The following is a 19407-nucleotide window of genomic DNA, read 5'->3' as shown; positions in this document are numbered from 1 at the left end:
TTCGCTTTTACCCGAAAGCTTTATGGCAAATTCGAACGATGGTCCAAATCCATATTTACACGTCGCGTTTAGCTATGATCTTTTAAGTGTGCTATCGAATCGCACTCAATCGTACGAAGTCTGTTGAGCTGGCGAGACTATTATTTTAGGTCAGATATTGTGAACAACGGTTTGACGTTCTAGAAAAGACGTTCTTGATTTATTATGATCAGAATGCATTTAGAAGTACTAACTAGATCTAGTCGACCTAATTGTATCTTAAAATTTATAATTTGAGTTATTTAAGATATAATTAGATTTAATTTTTAATTTGTTACAAGAACTTAATTAATTTTCCTTCATTGTCAACGATAAAACTATTGACTGAATCTAGTAACTTTTTAATTTCAACGAAGGGCTCACTTGATCTTTACGTACAGTGAGAAAAAAAAGTTGTTAACTAAATTTTTTAACTTGGTTGAATTCATTCAGTTCAAGTATTTATGTATTTAACTCTACACATGTAGTTAAGTTAAATATATAAATGTTTAAACTAAAATACAAATATTTTATGTATTTCAAATAGATAAATACTTGAACTAAAAAAATGTAATTGAGTTGAAAAATACAGTCGAGTTAACAATTCTTTTTCTCTCAATGTACCTATACGTCAAACGTAAAAGGTACCTAATACAATGTAATGGTAAAAACTCTGCTTCCGTTTTCGTTTCTTAGGTATCGGCTGATAGTGACAAATAAGAAGCTTCGGTTGTAAGACACGGTAATTGATATTTGTCTAACTGCCCGCGCGCGATAGCGTTTTACGTGGAAACTCTTCGACTGACGTGACAGACGTAATCGCATTCTGCCAGCGGGATTCCATTGTGAAAAGGGAGAGATCTTTACGAAGGGATGGAGGAAACGGAACGAGTGCTTCGCGCGTCAATGACTTTCCCATTTACCATCATTAAGATAAGAACGCGCAAAGTGCAACGACGCACGGTGGATCCAGAGGAGCGATGGAGCGACAAGTAGTATGTATCTCAACCGAGATTTCGTAAATGTGTTTACGCGGGACTGTTGAGATCGTGCGTTTCGTTCTTGAACGTACATACACAGAGCGATCGCTTCGCTCTATCAACATTTAGAAACAACGTACGAGCGTTATTAAACAAACAACGCGACACACTTCATTTGAACGCGAAAAAAGGGCGCTCGCGTGCGGAGCGACAGTAAACCCTCTCATTGCGATGCAAACAAAAGCGACGGGAAGGTAGGGCAAATTTTACTCCACCTTGGAAACATTGTTCGCTCGCGTTACACTTTTCATACAAACACACGGAAAATTAATAATGGCTTTGTAAAGCTACGAAGGTTGTATAAATTAAAAGGGACTCCATTATATTATAGAACTGCTCTGTTTGTTGAACCGCTTACACAGCTACCAAAGCTCGCCTCTAGTTCGCTCGCCGTTTCCTCTAATATGAAGCTACGATCCTGTTAGAGTTAATGTTTAGAGACTCCTGGGATATAACGTTCACAATCCTTATGAATTTTTTCGAATAAACGAGATTTTATCTTAAAACTCTTAAGACCCCCGGCATTTCATCGGCAGTAACGTCATCTCGTAAAAGACAATGTTCGAACTCTCTCAGGAGATGATATTCAAAAACCCTTCGACAATAATGTTCGAGATCTGTTTGGACGTAACGTTCGGAATCCTCCTGCAGGCAATATTCGCGACATTCGGGAGAAATTTGAGAGATCCATTTGGAAGTAACGATCGGGATTTCTTCGGAGCTAAGGCTCGTAGCTTCCTCATTGCAGTTAAACGTTTAAACGGCTGATGAAACTGCGTGCCCTGCTGCGAAGTTCTAATTTACTGTTTGAGAGTTTCTCGGTGATGAGACATGTAACAAAAAAATTTCTTTTTCCGGTGATGACGAGCCGTCTCACCTCCGGCGACGTGACGTCCAAAATCTCGCGAGTTCTACCGACTAAAGTGACTGTTGCAGCTCTCGCGCGGTACTCACCCAGAACATGACGTTAAATCCAAAGATCACGTACTTGAGGCAGCAGCTCACCTCGCTGGTATCCCTTCGGTACTTCCGCACGGCGGGCATGACTGAGAGACATTTATCTACCGGTCGTGCGAACCCCACGCATACGTGCCGCACAGACACAACACACCGGGCGGATGTACGCGCGTGACGACGAACGGGGACGGGCGAGGGGCAGGGAAGCTGGGGAGAGCGCCGGGGCGGCACACTGTATAATTCACATACAACCGGGGGGGAGAACGAGGAGCACACACCTTCGAACCCGATCACGAGTGCGACGACATGACTAAGCGCGAGACGGTTTGCGAGGGGGCAAACTCTTTCGGGGGCCTCTCTTTCTCGTGGTCGGTGCCTCTTTAAAGATACCCGCGCGTCCTTTCTCTCGCTTTCACTCTCGATCTCGCGATCTCGGCCCTTTCTCTCTTTCTCTTTTTCTCTCTCTCTCTCTCTCTCTCTTTCTCTCTACCCTTTTCTCTCAGACTCGGTCGATCAGCTGATCACAGTATCGCACCGTACCGCAATTACGACTACCGCCATTGTCACGTCACGGCGCGCACTGCTCGCAGCCGGATCAACGAGACTGCCAGCAAGTCGCGACCACCGCCTGTCCCCGCGCTGCACGTTGCGCGCTCCACCACCCCCGTGCGCCATCCCCTTCCCTTCAGACATCTGCTTCTCCTCCGTTGCTCGGGCACCTCGCGCTCCCACCTTCGAACGACCTCGTCGATCTCTCTTTCTCTTTCACTCGCTGTCCTCCTTGCTCTCGTGATTCTCTTCAGCACGGTCGATCCCCCACCCGATTCACCACCCTGCCCCTACCAAACATGTTCCCCTCTCTATCTATCACTCCCTCTTTCAGGGCCGGCACGAGGTGTTTGTGAAAAACGTGTTTGACTTTGTTACAAAGCCATTTTGATTCGTAAATATCATGAAAAAGCTATTTATAAATTAAAATTATGTTGCTCATATTTATTCGTTATTTTGTCGACGCGAGAAATTAAAAATAAATTTATAAATTGAAAATAGAAGTGTACATTGAGAGAAAAAAATATCTTAAAAACAAACAATTTTGCTTAGCACAAAAGAAAAATTATTTACTCTGTGGGTCCTAATAGCTTATTTATTTGCAGTCAAGTAAAAAATTTCTTAATTGAAATATTCAAATACATAAAACGAAGAAATAATTTTTAATCGAATATTTTTTTCTTGCAATTGTAGAAAATACTTATTGTTAAATTATTTTTATATTTAAGATAATCAGATTTTTTTATCTAAGAGAACAATTTAATTAATTATTATTAGCTCATTTGTAAAGTCATTATTTAAATGTAAAAATGTACATAGAAAAAAAATCATTATTAAATCAACAATCATATTCTCATGTATAAGCAAAAGTATATACTTAAGATAATATGTCTATTTACTTAAAAGTAAATATTTTTACTTAAACAGGATAAACAAATGCTTTTAAGAAAATGTATCCTTTTAATTACAAAAATTTTTTTTCTCAATACAATAATAATTGTAAAAGCATTTTTTTTATCAGATGACATTTCGCGACAATTCATATTGAATAGTAAGCATTCAATATTCTGTCAAAGAAAAATTCCTTTGTAACCGTTCAAATCATGAATATGATCTTAAGATAATCGAAAATGATGGTTGAATAAAATGGAATGGAGCATTAAACGATGAAAAAACCTGTTTGATCAAAACACGCTGTTTTCAAGATAGAGAAAAAAGAAGAAAGAGCCGATCCTGTTGTCCCCTCTCATTTCCTCTATCTCTCTTGTCCTTTCCTGTCACTCGGTGGCCTTCTGCCCCCTTCTCCCCTCACTTTTCTCTCACCGGGCTGCATCCTTCGTTTCCCTTCTATCTCTTTCTCTTCTCGTTCCATCTTCTCGTTTTCCTTCTCCCTCACGCATCTCTTCCGCTCTCTTTATCGTTTGACGTCCTTCCCTCCATTTTTAAGATCTTCGTTAATGCCCTTTTGTTCGTTTGCGTGTTGCGCTTTTTCGCGATTTCGTACCTCTTGCTATTCTTACAATCTCCATATAAACGCCGAGTTTGCGATCCGATCGAGACCAGACGACACGAAAATCTCCTTGGCGCCATGTACGAAGCCCATATTTTTTATATGTATTTCTTTTTCTCACTGCTTTACTATGAATTCGTATGTTCTCCAATATATTTACTTCTTTTTCTGTTCAAGTTCCCCTCAGGAAATACAAAATATTGGCAATTAGTATTTGAATTATAGAATACAAATATTGGCAATCTTTTGATTTGAAATACAAAGTACAAGCTTGCATTTTATATTTCAAATGCCTTTCAAATTGCCCGACTCTGCTCAAGATATTTTATGTGAAATAGTTTAATATATTTTTACGATTGTTCACTTTTTTATATACACACGTAATTGTTAAGTACACGTCCACATATACGAAGTAAAGATCGTGATATTTCTTTATATCCACGTTAGCGTGACAGCTCGTCTTTAGGACATTACGTGAGCAGTAGTTTTATCAGAGTGATCGCTCCGTGTTAATGATGATGAATTAACTTATATCGTTCTATCTTACTTAAGTCAACGCGAAACAAGTACAGTTATTAAAGCTAACGATATCTATTTTCGACATTCAACGATCGCAATCATTAATACCCGTTCTCTTTTTACACTGGAACGTATTTTTAGATGGGAAATGGCTATTTCATTCGCCAATCAAGGATTATTTTTACACATTGAAATCAAATAAAAACAATTCAACCACCGAAAGTAAAAAAAAAACGTCACATGTATTAATCTTTCATAATATACATTAATTATTTTACTAAAAATTTTACTTTCCTTTCTTCTCTACTTGAAAAAACTAGGAATTGAATAGCAAAATGGTTTTTTTTTTTAGAACTAAAATGTATTTTGCGCACATATTTCCTTTCGATAAGAGTCTCACATACAAGCACACATATATCCCTTTGCTTCTTGGATGCGGAAATATCAGCAACGAATGGAAACGTTATCTTTAGGGCCGCCCTAGGATTGCGCACCCTCTTCCACCCCACCAGCCTCCGTGTATTCACAATCGTTCAACACGTTTTACTCCACTTCGGTCTCCTCTATTCTCATCGTTCTTCGTGTAAGATTACAGCATTTCGTCTTTCTTTCTCTTTTTAGCCGCGTTAACGTTGCTTGCTACTCTTCGCCTCTCTTTTCACCTCCCTCTGTTGTTTCTCCCCAGTCTCCCCTCGTCTTCTCTTGCGCGCGTGCAACTACCTGCTGTTTGCGCACATGTGCCCATTGAATTAAGCTTCCAAAGAGAGAGAGAGAGAGAGAGAGAGAGAGAGAGAGAGAGGGAGGAGACTATGGACTTCGATAGACTTCCTCTTTTGAAATTCACTTCGTATCGAAAAAAATCTCGTCGAAATCTTCTAAAAGATCCTCTTTGTATCTCACTGTAATTGTCAATCACATATAAGCATATTCAAGCGTACAATTAGACGATCATGATGTAATTATTAAGCAATTAAGATCTAATTAATTAATACTATATTGTATAAATATGTATTTAATATTTCTAATTTTATTGAAGCCGTCGACTTTTTCTTCATTATTATGAACAATTTTTTGTGTAAAGTATAACATGAAGAATAATTTTATATATACTTGTGAGATAGTGTAATCTTTGATTCTCTAACAATGATCTTTTATTATATTCTATAGATGCGTCCCTGCCCGAGGAACGATCCTAACAATCGGAGCCAGTTTCTCGTCCTATCTGTTCTCCAACCGGCTTGGTGTTTCGCCGTAACATTATTTCGGAAGGTGAATGCAGAGATGGGAGGGTACGAGCGAGGGAGGGGTTCTTTGTTACTTTGTAAAATCGTTTAAGCTATTAAGAGGGAAAAACGTCGAGTGACGAGGGGAGAGAAGCACTTGTTCCTCGCGGGAAATGAAACCAAAAGCCAATCGGCGATTTATCTCCCTCGTTCGTTATTCCTCCTTAAGGATATAACTTGTCCGCATTGCCGCGTTTGTAGTTGTAAACTGTTCAGCGATTATTTGTGAAGACTGACAGAGACGAGTTTGTAGCAACAGTTAATTTATATCCTGTTTCCTTCCAGACTATAGTTTTCTTCAATGCAAACGAAATACGAGCGAAAGATAGAGGAAACAATAAATAAAATTGAATTCTCCTGAATTAAAGTACTAACAAATCTCGGAATCGTAGATATAAGCATTCAATAAAATTTAATTCAAATTCCAGATTTTTTAAGTTTTATTAATTGTAATATTATTTATGCTAGCGACGCCAAATGTAAAGCTGTCAAATATAGCTGCTTTACGATATTAAATCATTGTTTAAAATTATAAAAGCTGATCGTGATACATGTAGTGTATAGTCGTGAACTAAAAGGTAGCAACACATTTTTTTGATGATAGATGGTTTGATACTTAATTGGTTGGATCCACAGGTAAGTACCAATGACGTTCGCCGTTTAATGAGCAAGTCTACATTTCAAAAACAATCGAAGAAAATGTGTTGCAACCTTTTAGCTTACGACTATACACTTGTTCAAGACTGGAGTTTTTACGACGCCAGAGAGGAACCTGAGAGCGGCCACGGCGGCCTTTTTCCTATAACGCTTCGAAACTCCCGTACACTAGTGACGCACATCTATTCTGGTCAGAATGGGAACTACGTGTCACATCCATTTTGCAACCCGCCGTTAAAAACAGTGTGGATGTTAGCACGGACAACAACCCACATCCATCTCTCGAGAAATGGATGTAGGTTGTTGTCCGTGCTAACATCCATTTTGCTGCAAATAAAATCTGACGCGTATTGCGTATGTTGCATCCAGAACAGGGGTCGAGAATGTGCACAAATGAATAATTACGTCTACTTTCGCGTAATTTTTATTTATTATAGTCTGAAATATTTACATTAACATTGATATTAATACATATCAATACGTTTATGCCCATATTTTGCACAATCATATTTTACTTAAAAAAGATGTTTAATAGTAACAGAGAGAATTTGGTTCTTTAATAAAGAAACATTCATTTTACGCAAAAAAAATTTTTCTCAAAAATTTTGGTCTGATGTAAGTCTTTCGTTTTTCACTTTAGCGATTCGATCCATCATGATAAAAGTTAGAACTCTTCTGGGGGCTATCAGAACACGGCGGTCCTCAGGGATGCCAGAAAGGCCCTGAGGACCGCCATAGCTCGGGCGAAGGCCGCGGCCTGGGAGGATACGATCTCCGAGCTGGATCGCGACCCATGGGCAGGCCATACTGTATAGTGATGAAAAGGCTTCGCCCATGGGCGCCTCCAGTCTCGGAGACGCTGGACCCCCAGTTCCTCCAAAGGGTGGTGAACACACTGTTCCCCACCCGGGGGAGGGATATCCCGGAAAAGTCCGGCCCTCCCCCAGGATGGTCGGAGGAACTGGAGGTGTCCAGGCACGAAATGGTCGCGGCCTTCGCCCGAATAACTGGCAAAAAAGCGAAGGCGCCCGGGCCGGATGGCATCTATGCCAAAATCTGGGCCCGGGCATCGCCTATCGTAGGGGAGGCACTTCGTGCCACGTACACGAAGTGCCTCCGGGAAGGTACCTTCCCCAGGAGGTGGAAGAGGGCCCGGCTTGTCCTCCTTAAAAAGGAGGGCAAGCCCGCGGAGAGTCCCTCCGCGTACAGGCTCCTCTGTATGCTGGATGATGCGGGTAAGATCTTCGAGCGAATAATCGCTAACCGCATCATCCGGCATATGGCCCGGAATGGTCTTGAACTGTCCCCCAAACAATACGGGTTCCGAGAGGCGCGATCGACAATTGACGCGATACGTCAGGTTCGGTCTCTCTCGGAATCCCTAACGGGATGGTGGCGTTGGCGATATCCCTGGATATCGCCAACGCCTTTAATAGTCTCCCCTGGGGCGAGGTGGTGGCGGCGCTGAGCGAGTACTTTCGCCTGCCGCCCTACCTCGTCGCCATCGTTCAGGACTATTTCCGGGATAGGGAGCTGGAGTTCCGCGACAAAGACGGACTCCAGCAGCGGAGGGACGTGTCATGTGGCGTTCCACAGGGGTCCGTATTGGGCCCCCTGCTATGGAACGCCGACAAAGTGCTCCGCACGGCCCTCCCCCCCCCCGCTGCTACGTCGTCGGCTACGCTGACGACACGTTCATAGTGGCGGGGGGGATCTCCTGGGGAGGAGCAGTCGCCAACGGCGACTGGGCAGTGGCCTGTGTCGTCGGTCCCATAAAAGGCCTGGGCCTGAGGGTGGCCCCGGAGAAGACAGAAGCCATATTCTTTCACGATGGCTCCTCCGGGGTACCGCCCCAGGCCTTCGTCTTGGTGGACAACACCCGTGTTCAGGTGGGTGCAACCCTGAAGTACCTTGGGTTCCACCTGGACGGTCGCTGGGCCTTCGCTGATCACTTTGACCAGCTGGCCCAGCGGTTGGGCAGGAGATTGAACGCCCTCAATGGGTTGATGCCCAATCTCCGGGGTCCGAGGGTGGGTGCTAGAAGCGCGTACGCCCTCGCGATCATGTCCGGGGCTCTGTACGGAGCCCCGGTGTGGTTCCGCGAGGCGCTGGCCAGCCGCCGCATCAAGAAGGTGTTGCACGATGTGCAGCGGCGGCTGGCGCGAAGGATAACGCGCGCGTTTCGCACCACTCCCAACGCGGCAATCATGGCCCTGGCGGGGCTCCCCCCGGCGGAGTACACGGCCGATGCCCTGGCGTGGACCTACGCCAGGGCAAAAGCCATCCGCCTTGAGGGGGGGTAGTCACCCCCAGGGCCGCCGCGTTGCTACGGGAGAGGGCCCGTCGGCGGGTGATGAGGTCATGGAAGAGGAACCTCATCGACAACCCGCCGGCGGCCGGATCTCGGATCTTGGAGGCCGTCCTACCACACCTGGACGAGTGGGTGGGCCGCCCGTTTGGCGGCTTGTCCTACAGGATGACACAGGTGCTCACCGGGCATGGTTGTTTCGGTGAGTACCTGTGCAGGATAAGGAGGGAGCCGACGACACAGTGCCACCACTGTGGCGCCGCCCGGGACTCCGCGCGGCACACGCTGGAAGAGTGTCCAGCGTGGGAAGAGCTGCGCGGAGTCTTGAGGGCCGAAGTGGGAGATGACCTCTCCCTGCCGGCCATCATCAGTCAGATGGTCGGCAGGGAGAGCGCCTGGAAGGCGGTCTCCTCCTTCTGCGAGCGAGTCATGCTGCAGAAGGAGGAGGCCGAAAAGGTGCGGGAGCGTCAGCCTGGGGGTCGTATGCCCCCAGGCGACGCGAGGAACAGAAGGGGCGGCGGAGACGGGGGTCACGCTTCGTCTCGGCCCCCGCCCCGTCCGCCCCGACCGAGAAGAAGCGGCCCCCGCCCCCGGAGTTCCACCGGGCGGCGGCGGGGCAGAAGAGCCGTGGCGGTCGCCCCCTCGCTCCCCACTATTGCGGAGGAGAGGGACGACGGCGACCGCCACAGGAATGATGAAATGGAGCGACCCTCCTCCCCTGCGGCTGCCGGCCCAGCTTTCGGGACGCGCAGCCGTGGGAGGAGGGCAGCTCCCCATGTAAGTGAGCCCGGCGAGGCAAACCTGACTTAACGGTCCGGGGGAGCGATCGCGCGTCACAATGCGCCATCGCTCCCCCTCTAGCGCCTCGCCGGGGTGCTGGTGGGGGGAGGGGAAGGAACTCCTTCCTACCTCCTCCCCCCCCCAACACGGAGAAGAGTATGCCGCCGCGCCGGGCTAGTCCGGCGCGTAGGGGCCCGGGACATCCGGCCGGGGGGCCGGACTCCCGGGCTTTACCCCCGTAAACATCACAAGGGGAAGAGGCGGGGGAGGGCTGGTGTCCTCTCCCCCGACCTTAGGCCGGCTTGGCCTCACGGCCCTGCCGGGGGACCCGCACCAGGGTGCCCCCCGGCGTGCTGAGTCGGCCTCGGCCGACCTGGTCCGGGGGGCTCCGGAAGCATGCTGTACGCGTTTCCGGAGTCGCCCCCAGTGAAGGACCTGAGCTGGACACCCGGAGAGGTTTTAGTGGGTATGTCCTCGCCGACACGTTGTCGGCGGGGAAGAGCCCCACATAACCGCCAGGCCTCCCCCGGGGCCTGGGGTATGCGGTAACGCATTTCCTCTCCGTTAACAAAAAAAAGGGTATCAGAACACACAGATATTGGAAAAAATAGCAAAAATAATTTTACTCAATAATTTCGATGTTTGACTGATATAAGTCTTTCGTTTTTCACTTTAGCGATTCGATCCATCATGATAAAAGTTAGAAGTCTTCTGGGTGCTATCAGAACACAGAAATATTGGAGAAATTCGCAAAAAAAATTTTTCTCAAAAATTTTGTCTGATATAAGTCTTTCGTTTTTCATTTTAGCGATTCGATTCATCATGATAAAAGTTAGAACTCTTCTGGGGGCTATCAGAACACAGAAATATTGGAGAAATTCGCAAAAAAAATTTTTCTCAAAAATTTTGGTCTGATATAAGTCTTTCGTTTTTCACTTTATTGATTCGATCCATCATGATAAAAGTTAGAAGTCTTCTGGGGGCTGTCAGAACACACAGATATTGGAGAAAATCGCAAAAATAATTTTACTCAAAGATTTCGAAGTATGACTGATATAAATATTTCGTTTTTCACTTTAGCGATTCGATCCATCATGATAAAAGTTAGAACTCTTCTGGGGGCTATCAGAACACAGAAATATTGGAGAAATTCGCAAAAAAAATTTTTCTCAAAAATTTTGGTCTGATATAAGTCTTTCGTTTTTCACTTTAGCGATTCGATCCATCATGATAAAAGTTAGAATACTTCTGGGGTCTATCAGAACACAGAAATATTCGAGAAATTCACAAAAAAAATTTCACTCAATAATTTCGTTCTCTGACTGATATAAGTCTTTCGTGTTTCACTTTAGCGATTCAATCCATCATCATAAAAGTTAGAATTCTTCTGGGGGCTATCAGAACACAGAAATATTGGAGAAATTCGCAAAAAAAATTTTTCTCCAAAACTTCGGTCTCATATAAGTCTTTCGTCTATCACTTTAGCGATTCGATCCATTATGATAAAAGTTAAAACTTTTCTCGGAGATATCAGAAAACAGAGATATTGGAGAAATTCGCAAAAAAAATTTTCCTCAAAATTTACGAACTTTGACTGATATAACTCTTTCGTCGTTCACTTTATAGATTCCATTATGATAAAAGTTAGAACTCATCTCGGGGCTATCAGAACACAGAGATATTGGAAAAATTCGCAAAAAAAAGTTTAATCAAAAATTTCAAAATTTGACTGATATAAGTCTTTCCTTTTTCAGTTCAGCGATTCGATACATCATGATAAAAAGTTAAATCTCTTCTGTGGGTTATCAGAACACAGAGATATTGGAGAAATTCGCAAAAAAATCAATTTTACTAAAAAATTTCGGCCTTTGACTGATATAACTCTTTCGTCTTTTACTTTAGCAATTCGTTCCATTATGATAAAAGTTAGAACTCTTCTCGGGGCTATCAGAACACAGAGATATTGGAGAAATTCGCACAAAAAATTTTACTCAAAAATTTCGAACTTTGACTGATATAACTATTTCGTCTTTCACTTTAGCGATTCGATCCATTATGATAAAAGTTAGAAATCTTCTCGGGGCTATCAGAACACAGAGATATTGGAGAAATTCGCAAAAAAAATTTTTCTCAAAAATTTCGAAATTTGCCTGATATAAGTCTTTCCTTTTTCAGTTCAGCGATTCGATACATCATGATAAAAGTTATATCTCTTCTGTGGGCTATCAGAACACAGAGATATTGGAGAAATTCGCAAAAAATCCAATTTTACTAAAACATTTCGAACTTTGACTGATATATCTCTTTCGTCTTTAACTTTAGCGATTCGATCCATTATGATAAATGTTATAACTCTTCTCGGGGCTATCAGAACACAGAAATATTGGAAAAATTCGCAAAAAAAATTTTTCTCCAAAACTTCGGTCTCATATAAGTCTTTCGTCTTTCACTTTAGCGATTCGATCCATTATGATAAAAGTTAAAACTTTTCTCGGAGATATCAGAACACAGAGATATTGGAGAAATTCGCAAAAAAAATTTTCCTCAAAATTTACGAACTTTGACTGATATAACTCTTTCGTCTTTCACTTTAGCGATTCGATCCATTATGATAAAAGTTAGAACTCTTCTCGGGGCTATCAGAACACAGAGATATTGGAGAAATTCGCAAAAAAAATTTTACTCAAAAATTTCGAAATTTGACTGATATAAGTCTTTCCTTTTTCAGTTCAGCGATTCGATACATCATGATAAAAGTTAAATCTCTTCTGTGGGCTATCAGAACACAGAGATATTGGAGAAATTCGCAAAAAAACCAATTTTACTAAAAAATTTCGGCCTTTGACTGATATAACTCTTTCGTCTTTTACTTTAGCGATTCGTTCCATTATGATAAAAGTTAGAACTCTTCTCGGGGCTATCAGAACACAGAGATATTGGAGAAATTCGCACAAAAAATTTTACTCAAAAATTTCGAACTTTGACTGATATAACTCTTTCGTCTTTCACTTTAGCGATTCGATCCATTATGATAAAAGTTAGAACTCTTCTCGGGGCTATCAGAACACAGAGATATTGGAGAAATTCGCAAAAAAAATTTTACTCAAAAATTTCGAAATTTGCCTGATATAAGTCTTTCCTTTTTCAGTTCAGCGATTCGATACATCATGATAAAAGTTATATCTCTTCTGTGGGCTATCAGAACACAGAGATATTGGAGAAATTCGCAAAAAAACCAATTTTACTAAAACATTTCGAACTTTGACTGATATAACTCTTTCGTCTTTCACTTTAGCGATTCGATCCATTATGATAAAAGTTATAACTCTTCTCGGAGCTATCAGAACACAGAGATATTGGAGAAATTCGCAAAAAAAATTTTACTCAAAAATTTCGAACTTTGACTGATATAACTCTTTCGTCTTTTACTTTAGCGATTCGATACCATTATGATAAAAGTTATAACTCTTCTCGGGGCTATCAGAACACAGAGATATTGGAGAAATTCGCAAAAAAAATTTTACTCAAAAATTTCGAAATTTGCCTGATATAAGTCTTTCCGTTTTCAGTTCAGCGATTCGATACATCATGATAAAAGTTATATCTCTTCTGTGGGCTATCAGAACACAGAGATATTGGAGAAATTCGCAAAAAAACCAATTTTACTAAAACATTTCGAACTTTGACTGATATAACTCTTTCGTCTTTTACTTTAGCGATTCGATCCATTATGATAAATGTTATAACTCTTCTCGGGGCTATCAGAACACAGAAATATTGGAGAAATTTGCAAAAAAGTTTTTCTCAAAAATTTCGAAATTTGCCTGATATAAGTCTTTCCTTTTTCAGTTCAGCGATTCGAAACATCATGATAAAAGTTATATCTCTTCTGTGGGCTATCAGAACACAGAGATATTGGAGAAATTCGCAAAAAATCCAATTTTACTAAAACATTTCGAACTTTGACTGATATAACTCTTTCGTCTTTAACTTTAGCGATTCGATCCATTATGATAAATGTTATAACTCTTCTCGGGGCTATCAGAACACACAGATATTGGAGAAATTAGCAAAAAAAATTTTACTCAAAAATTTCGAAATTTGCCTGATATAAGTCTTTCCATTTTCAGTTCAGCGATTCGAAACATCATGATAAAAGTTATATCTCTTCTGTGGGCTATCAGAACACAGAGATATTGGAGAAATTCGCAAAAAATCCAATTTTACTAAAACATTTCGAACTTTGACTGATATAACTCTTTCGTCTTTAACTTTAGCGATTCGATCCATTATGATAAATGTTATAACTCTTCTCGAGGCTATCAGAACACACAGATATAGGAGAAATTAGCAAAAAAAATTTTACTCAAAATTTCGAAATTTGCCTGATATAAGTCTTTCCTATTTCAGTTCAGCGATTCGATACATCATGATAAAAGTCATATCTCTTCTGTGGGCTATCAGAACACAGAGATATTGGAGAAATTCGCAAAAGAACCAATTTTACTAAAAAATTTCGGACTTTGACTGATATAACTCTCTCGTCTTTTACTTTAGCGATTCGATCCATTATGATAAAAGTTAGAACTCTTCTCGGGGCTATCAGAACACAGAGATATTGGAGAAATTCGGACAAAAAATTTTACTCAAAAATTTCGAACTTTGACTGATATAACACTTTCGTCTTTTTACTTTAGCGATTAGATCCAATATGATAAAAGTTAGAACTCTTCTCGGGGCTATCAGAACACAGAGATATTGGAGAAATTTGCAAAAAAAATTTTACTCAAAAATTTCGAAATTTGCCTGATATAAGTCTTTCCATTTTCAGTTCACCGATTCGAAACATCATGATAAAAGTTATATCTCTTCTGTGGGCTATCAGAACACAGAGATATTGGAGAAATTCGCAAAAAATCCAATTTTACTAAAACATTTCGAACTTTGACTGATATAACTCTTTCGTCTTTAACTTTAGCGATTCGATCCATTATGATAAATGTTATAACTCTTCTCGAGGCTATCAGAACACACAGATATAGGAGAAATTAGCAAAAAAAATTTTACTCAAAAATTTCGAAATTTGCTTGATATAAGTCTTTCCTATTTCAGTTCAGCGATTCGATACATCATGATAAAAGTTATATCTCTTCTGTGGGCTATCAGAACACAGAGATATTGGAGAAATTCGCAAAAAAACCAATTTTACTAAAAAATTTCGGACTTTGACTGATATAACTCTCTCGTCTTTTACTTTAGCGATTCGATCCATTATGATAAAAGTTAGAACTCTTCTCGGGGCTATCAGAACACAGAGATATTGGAGAAATTCGGACAAAAAATTTTACTCAAAAATTTCGAACTTTGACTGATATAACTCTTTCGTCTTTTACTTTAGCGATTAGATCCAATATGATAAAAGTTAGAACTCTTCTCGGGGCTATCAGAACACAGAGATATTGGAGAAATTAGCAAAAAAAATTTTACTCAAAAATTTCGAAATTTGCCTGATATAAGTCTTTCCTATTTCAGTTCAGCGATTCGATACATCATGATAAAAGTTATATCTCTTCTGTGGGCTATCAGAACACAGAGATATTGGAGAAATTCGCATAAAAACGTTTTTTACTAAAATATTCCGGACTTTGACTGATATAACTCTTTCGTCTTTTACTTTAGCGATTCGATCCATTATGATAAAAGTTAGAACTCTTCTCGGGGCTATCAGAACACAGAGATATTGGAGAAATTTGCAAAAAAAATTTTACTCAAAAATTTCGAAATTTGCCTGATATAAGTCTTTCCATTTTCAGTTCAGCGATTCGAAACATCATGATAAAAGTTATATCTCTTCTGTGGGCTATCAGAACACAGAGATATTGGAGAAATTCGCAAAAAATCCAATTTTACTAAAACATTTCGAACTTTGACTGATATAACTCTTTCGTCTTTAACTTTAGCGATTCGATCCATTATGATAAATGTTATAACTCTTCTCGAGGCTATCAGAACACACAGATATTGGAGAAATTAGTAAAAAAAATTTTACTCAAAAATTTCGATATTTGCCTGATATAAGTCTTTCCTATTTCAGTTCAGCGATTCGATACATCATGATAAAAGTCATATCTCTTCTGTGGGCTATCAGAACACAGAGATATTGGAGAAATTCGCAAAAAAACCAATTTTACTAAAAAATTTCGGACTTTGACTGATATAACTCTCTCGTCTTTTACTTTAGCGATTCGATCCATTATGATAAAAGTTAGAACTCTTCTCGGGGCTATCAGAACACAGAGATATTGGAGAAATTCGGACAAAAAATTTTACTCAAAAATTTCGAACTTTGACTGATATAACTCTTTCGTCTTTTACTTTAGCGATTAGATCCAATATGATAAATGTTAGAACTCTTCTCGAGGCTATCAGAACACACAGATATTGGAGAAATTTGCAAAAAAAATTTTACTCAAAAATTTCGAAATTTGCCTGATATAAGTCTTTCCTATTTTCAGTTCAGCGATTCGATACATCATGATAAAAGTTATATCTCTTCTGTGGGCTATCAGAACACAGAGATATTGGAGAAATTCGCAAAAAAACCAATTTTCCTAAAACATTTCGAACTTTGACTGATATAACTCTTTCGTCTTTCACTTTAGCGATTCGATCCATTATGATAAAAGTTAGACCTCTTCTCGGGGCTATTAAAATACACAGATATTGGAGAAATTAGCAAAAAAAATTTTACTCAAAAATTTCGAAATTTGCCTGATATAAGTCTTTCCATTTTCAGTTCAGCGATTCGAAACATCATGATAAAAGTTATATCTCTTCTGTGGGCTATCAGAACACAGAGATATTGGAGAAATTCGCAACAAAACCAATTTTACTAAAACATTTCGAACTTTGACTGATATAACTCTTTCGTCTTTAACTTTAGCGATTCGATCCATTATGATAAATGTTATAACTCTTCTCGAGGCTATCAGAACACACAGATATTGGAGAAATTAGCAAAAAAATTTTACTCAAAAATTTCGAAATTTGCCTGATATAAGTCTTTCCTATTTCAGTTCAGCGATTCGATACATCATGATAAAAGTCATATCTCTTCTGTGGGCTATCAGAACACAGAGATATTGGAGAAATTCGCAAAAAAACCAATTTTACTAAAAAATTTCGGACTTTGACTGATATAACTCTCTCGTCTTTTACTTTAGCGATTCGATCCATTATGATAAAAGTTAGAACTCTTCTCGGGGCTATCAGAACACAGAGATATTGGAGAAATTCGGACAAAAAATTTTACTCAAAAATTTCGAACTTTGACTGATATAACTCTTTCGCCTTTTACTTTAGCGATTAGATCCAATATGATAAATGTTATAACTCTTCTCGAGGCTATCAGAACACACAGATATTGGAGAAATTAGCAAAAAAAATTTTAATCAAAAATTTCGAAATTTGCCTGATATAAGTCTTTCCTATTTCAGTTCAGCGATTCGATACATCATGATAAAAGTTATATCTCTTCTGTGGGCTATCAGAACACAGAGATATTGGAGAAATTCGCAAAAAAACCAATTTTACTAAAAAATTTCGGACTTTGACTGATATAACTCTCTCGTCTTTTACTTTAGCGATTCGATCTATTATGATAAAAGTTAGAACTCTTCTCGGGGCTATCAGAACACAGAGATATTGGAGAAATTTGCAAAAAAAATTTTACTCAAAAATTTCGAAATTTGCCTGATATAAGTCTTTCCATTTTCAGTTCAGCGATTCGAAACATCATGATAAAAGTTATATCTCTTCTGTGGGCTATCAGAACACAGAGATATTGGAGAAATTCGCAAAAAATCCAATTTTACTAAAACATTTCGAACTTTGACTGATATAACTCTTTCGTCTTTAACTTTAGCGATTCGATCCATTATGATAAATGTTATAACTCTTCTCGAGGCTATCAGAACACACAGATATAGGAGAAATTAGCAAAAAAAATTTTACTCAAAAATTTCGAAATTTGCCTGATATAAGTCTTTCCTATTTCAGTTCAGCGATTCGATACATCATGATAAAAGTCATATCTCTTCTGTGGGCTATCAGAACACAGAGATATTGGAGAAATTCGCAAAAAAACCAATTTTACTAAAAAATTTCGGACTTTGACTGATATAACTCTCTCGTCTTTTACTTTAGCGATTCGATCCATTATGATAAAAGTTAGAACTCTTCTCGGGGCTATCAGAACACAGAGATATTGGAGAAATTCGGACAAAAAATTTTACTCAAAAATTTCGAACTTTGACTGATATAACTCTTTCGTCTTTTACTTTAGCGATTAGATCCAATATGATAAAAGTTAGAACTCTTCTCGGGGCTATCAGAACACAGAGATATTGGAGAAATTTGCAAAAAAAATTTTACTCAAAAATTTCGAAATTTGCCTGATATAAGTCTTTCCATTTTCAGTTCAGCGATTCGAAACATCATGATAAAAGTTATATCTCTTCTGTGGGCTATCAGAACACAGAGATATTGGAGAAATTCGCAAAAAAACCAATTTTACTAAAACATTTCGAACTTTGACTGATATAACTCTTTCGTCTTTTACTTTAGCGATTCGATCCATTATGATAAATGTTAGTAACTCTTCTCGGGGCTATCAGAACACACAGATATTGGAGAAATTAGCAAAAAAAATTTTACTCAAAAATTTCGAAATTTGCCTGATATAAGTCTTTCCATTTTCAGTTCAGCGATTCGAAACATCATGATAAAAGTTATATCTCTTCTGTGGGCTATCAGAACACAGAGATATTGGAGAAATTCGCAAAAAATCCAATTTTACTAAAACATTTCGAACTTTGACTGATATAACTCTTTCGTCTTTAACTTTAGCGATTCGATCCATTATGATAAATGTTATAACTCTTCTCGAGGCTATCAGAACACACAGATATTGGAGAAATTAGCAAAAAAAATTTTACTCAAAAATTTCGAAATTTGCCTGATATAAGTCTTTCCTATTTCAGTTCAGCGATTCGATACATCATGATAAAAGTTATATCTCTTCTGTGGGCTATCAGAACACAGAGATATTGGAGAAATTCGCAAAAAAACCAATTTTACTAAAAAATTTCGGACTTTGACTGATATAACTCTCTCGTCTTTTACTTTAGCGATTCGATCTATTATGATAAAAGTTAGAACTCTTCTCGGGGCTATCAGAACACAGAGATATTGGAGAAATTTGCAAAAAAAATTTTACTCAAAAATTTCGAAATTTGCCTGATATAAGTCTTTCCATTTTCAGTTCAGCGATTCGAAACATCATGATAAAAGTTATATCTCTTCTGTGGGCTATCAGAACACAGAGATATTGGAGAAATTCGCAAAAAATCCAATTTTACTAAAACATTTCGAACTTTGACTGATATAACTCTTTCGTCTTTAACTTTAGCGATTCGATCCATTATGATAAATGTTATAACTCTTCTCGAGGCTATCAGAACACACAGATATAGGAGAAATTAGCAAAAAAAATTTTACTCAAAAATTTCGAAATTTGCCTGATATAAGTCTTTCCTATTTCAGTTCAGCGATTCGATACATCATGATAAAAGTCATATCTCTTCTGTGGGCTATCAGAACACAGAGATATTGGAGAAATTCGCAAAAAAACCAATTTTACTAAAAAATTTCGGACTTTGACTGATATAACTCTCTCGTCTTTTACTTTAGCGATTCGATCCATTATGATAAAAGTTAGAACTCTTC

The 19407-nt window shown here is 39.5% G+C and overlaps 2 protein-coding genes across 4 annotated transcripts in view; one reads left to right on the top strand and one right to left on the bottom strand.

The window, feature by feature from the left end:
- Positions 1-2825, bottom strand: part of LOC105208213 (tetraspanin-5) — a 119390-nt gene extending 116565 nt beyond the window's left edge. For 2 of the 3 annotated variants that reach the window (XM_026135324.2, XM_011178008.3), the window contains exon 1: positions 2013-2102. In XM_026135324.2, the coding sequence (XP_025991109.1) occupies positions 2013-2102 (90 nt within the window). Of the gene's footprint in view, positions 1-2012 lie in introns of all 3 variants that reach the window. The other variant, XM_026135325.2, reaches the window with a different exon arrangement.
- A 2935-nt stretch (positions 2826-5760) lies between these two features.
- The window catches only part of LOC105199377 (28S ribosomal protein S24, mitochondrial), a 47788-nt gene continuing 34141 nt past the window's right edge, over positions 5761-19407 (top strand). Inside the window, exon 1 of the mRNA XM_039455718.1 lies at positions 5761-5862. Coding sequence (XP_039311652.1) covers positions 5761-5862 — 102 coding nt within the window. The remainder of the gene's footprint in view (positions 5863-19407) is intronic.

Source organism: Solenopsis invicta, chromosome 12, assembly GCF_016802725.1.
Source record: "Solenopsis invicta isolate M01_SB chromosome 12, UNIL_Sinv_3.0, whole genome shotgun sequence".
In the NCBI taxonomy this organism is placed as follows: domain Eukaryota; kingdom Metazoa; phylum Arthropoda; class Insecta; order Hymenoptera; family Formicidae; genus Solenopsis; species Solenopsis invicta.
The sequence above is the reverse complement of the archived record's forward strand: the minus strand, read 5'-3'. Positions and strand labels throughout refer to the sequence as shown.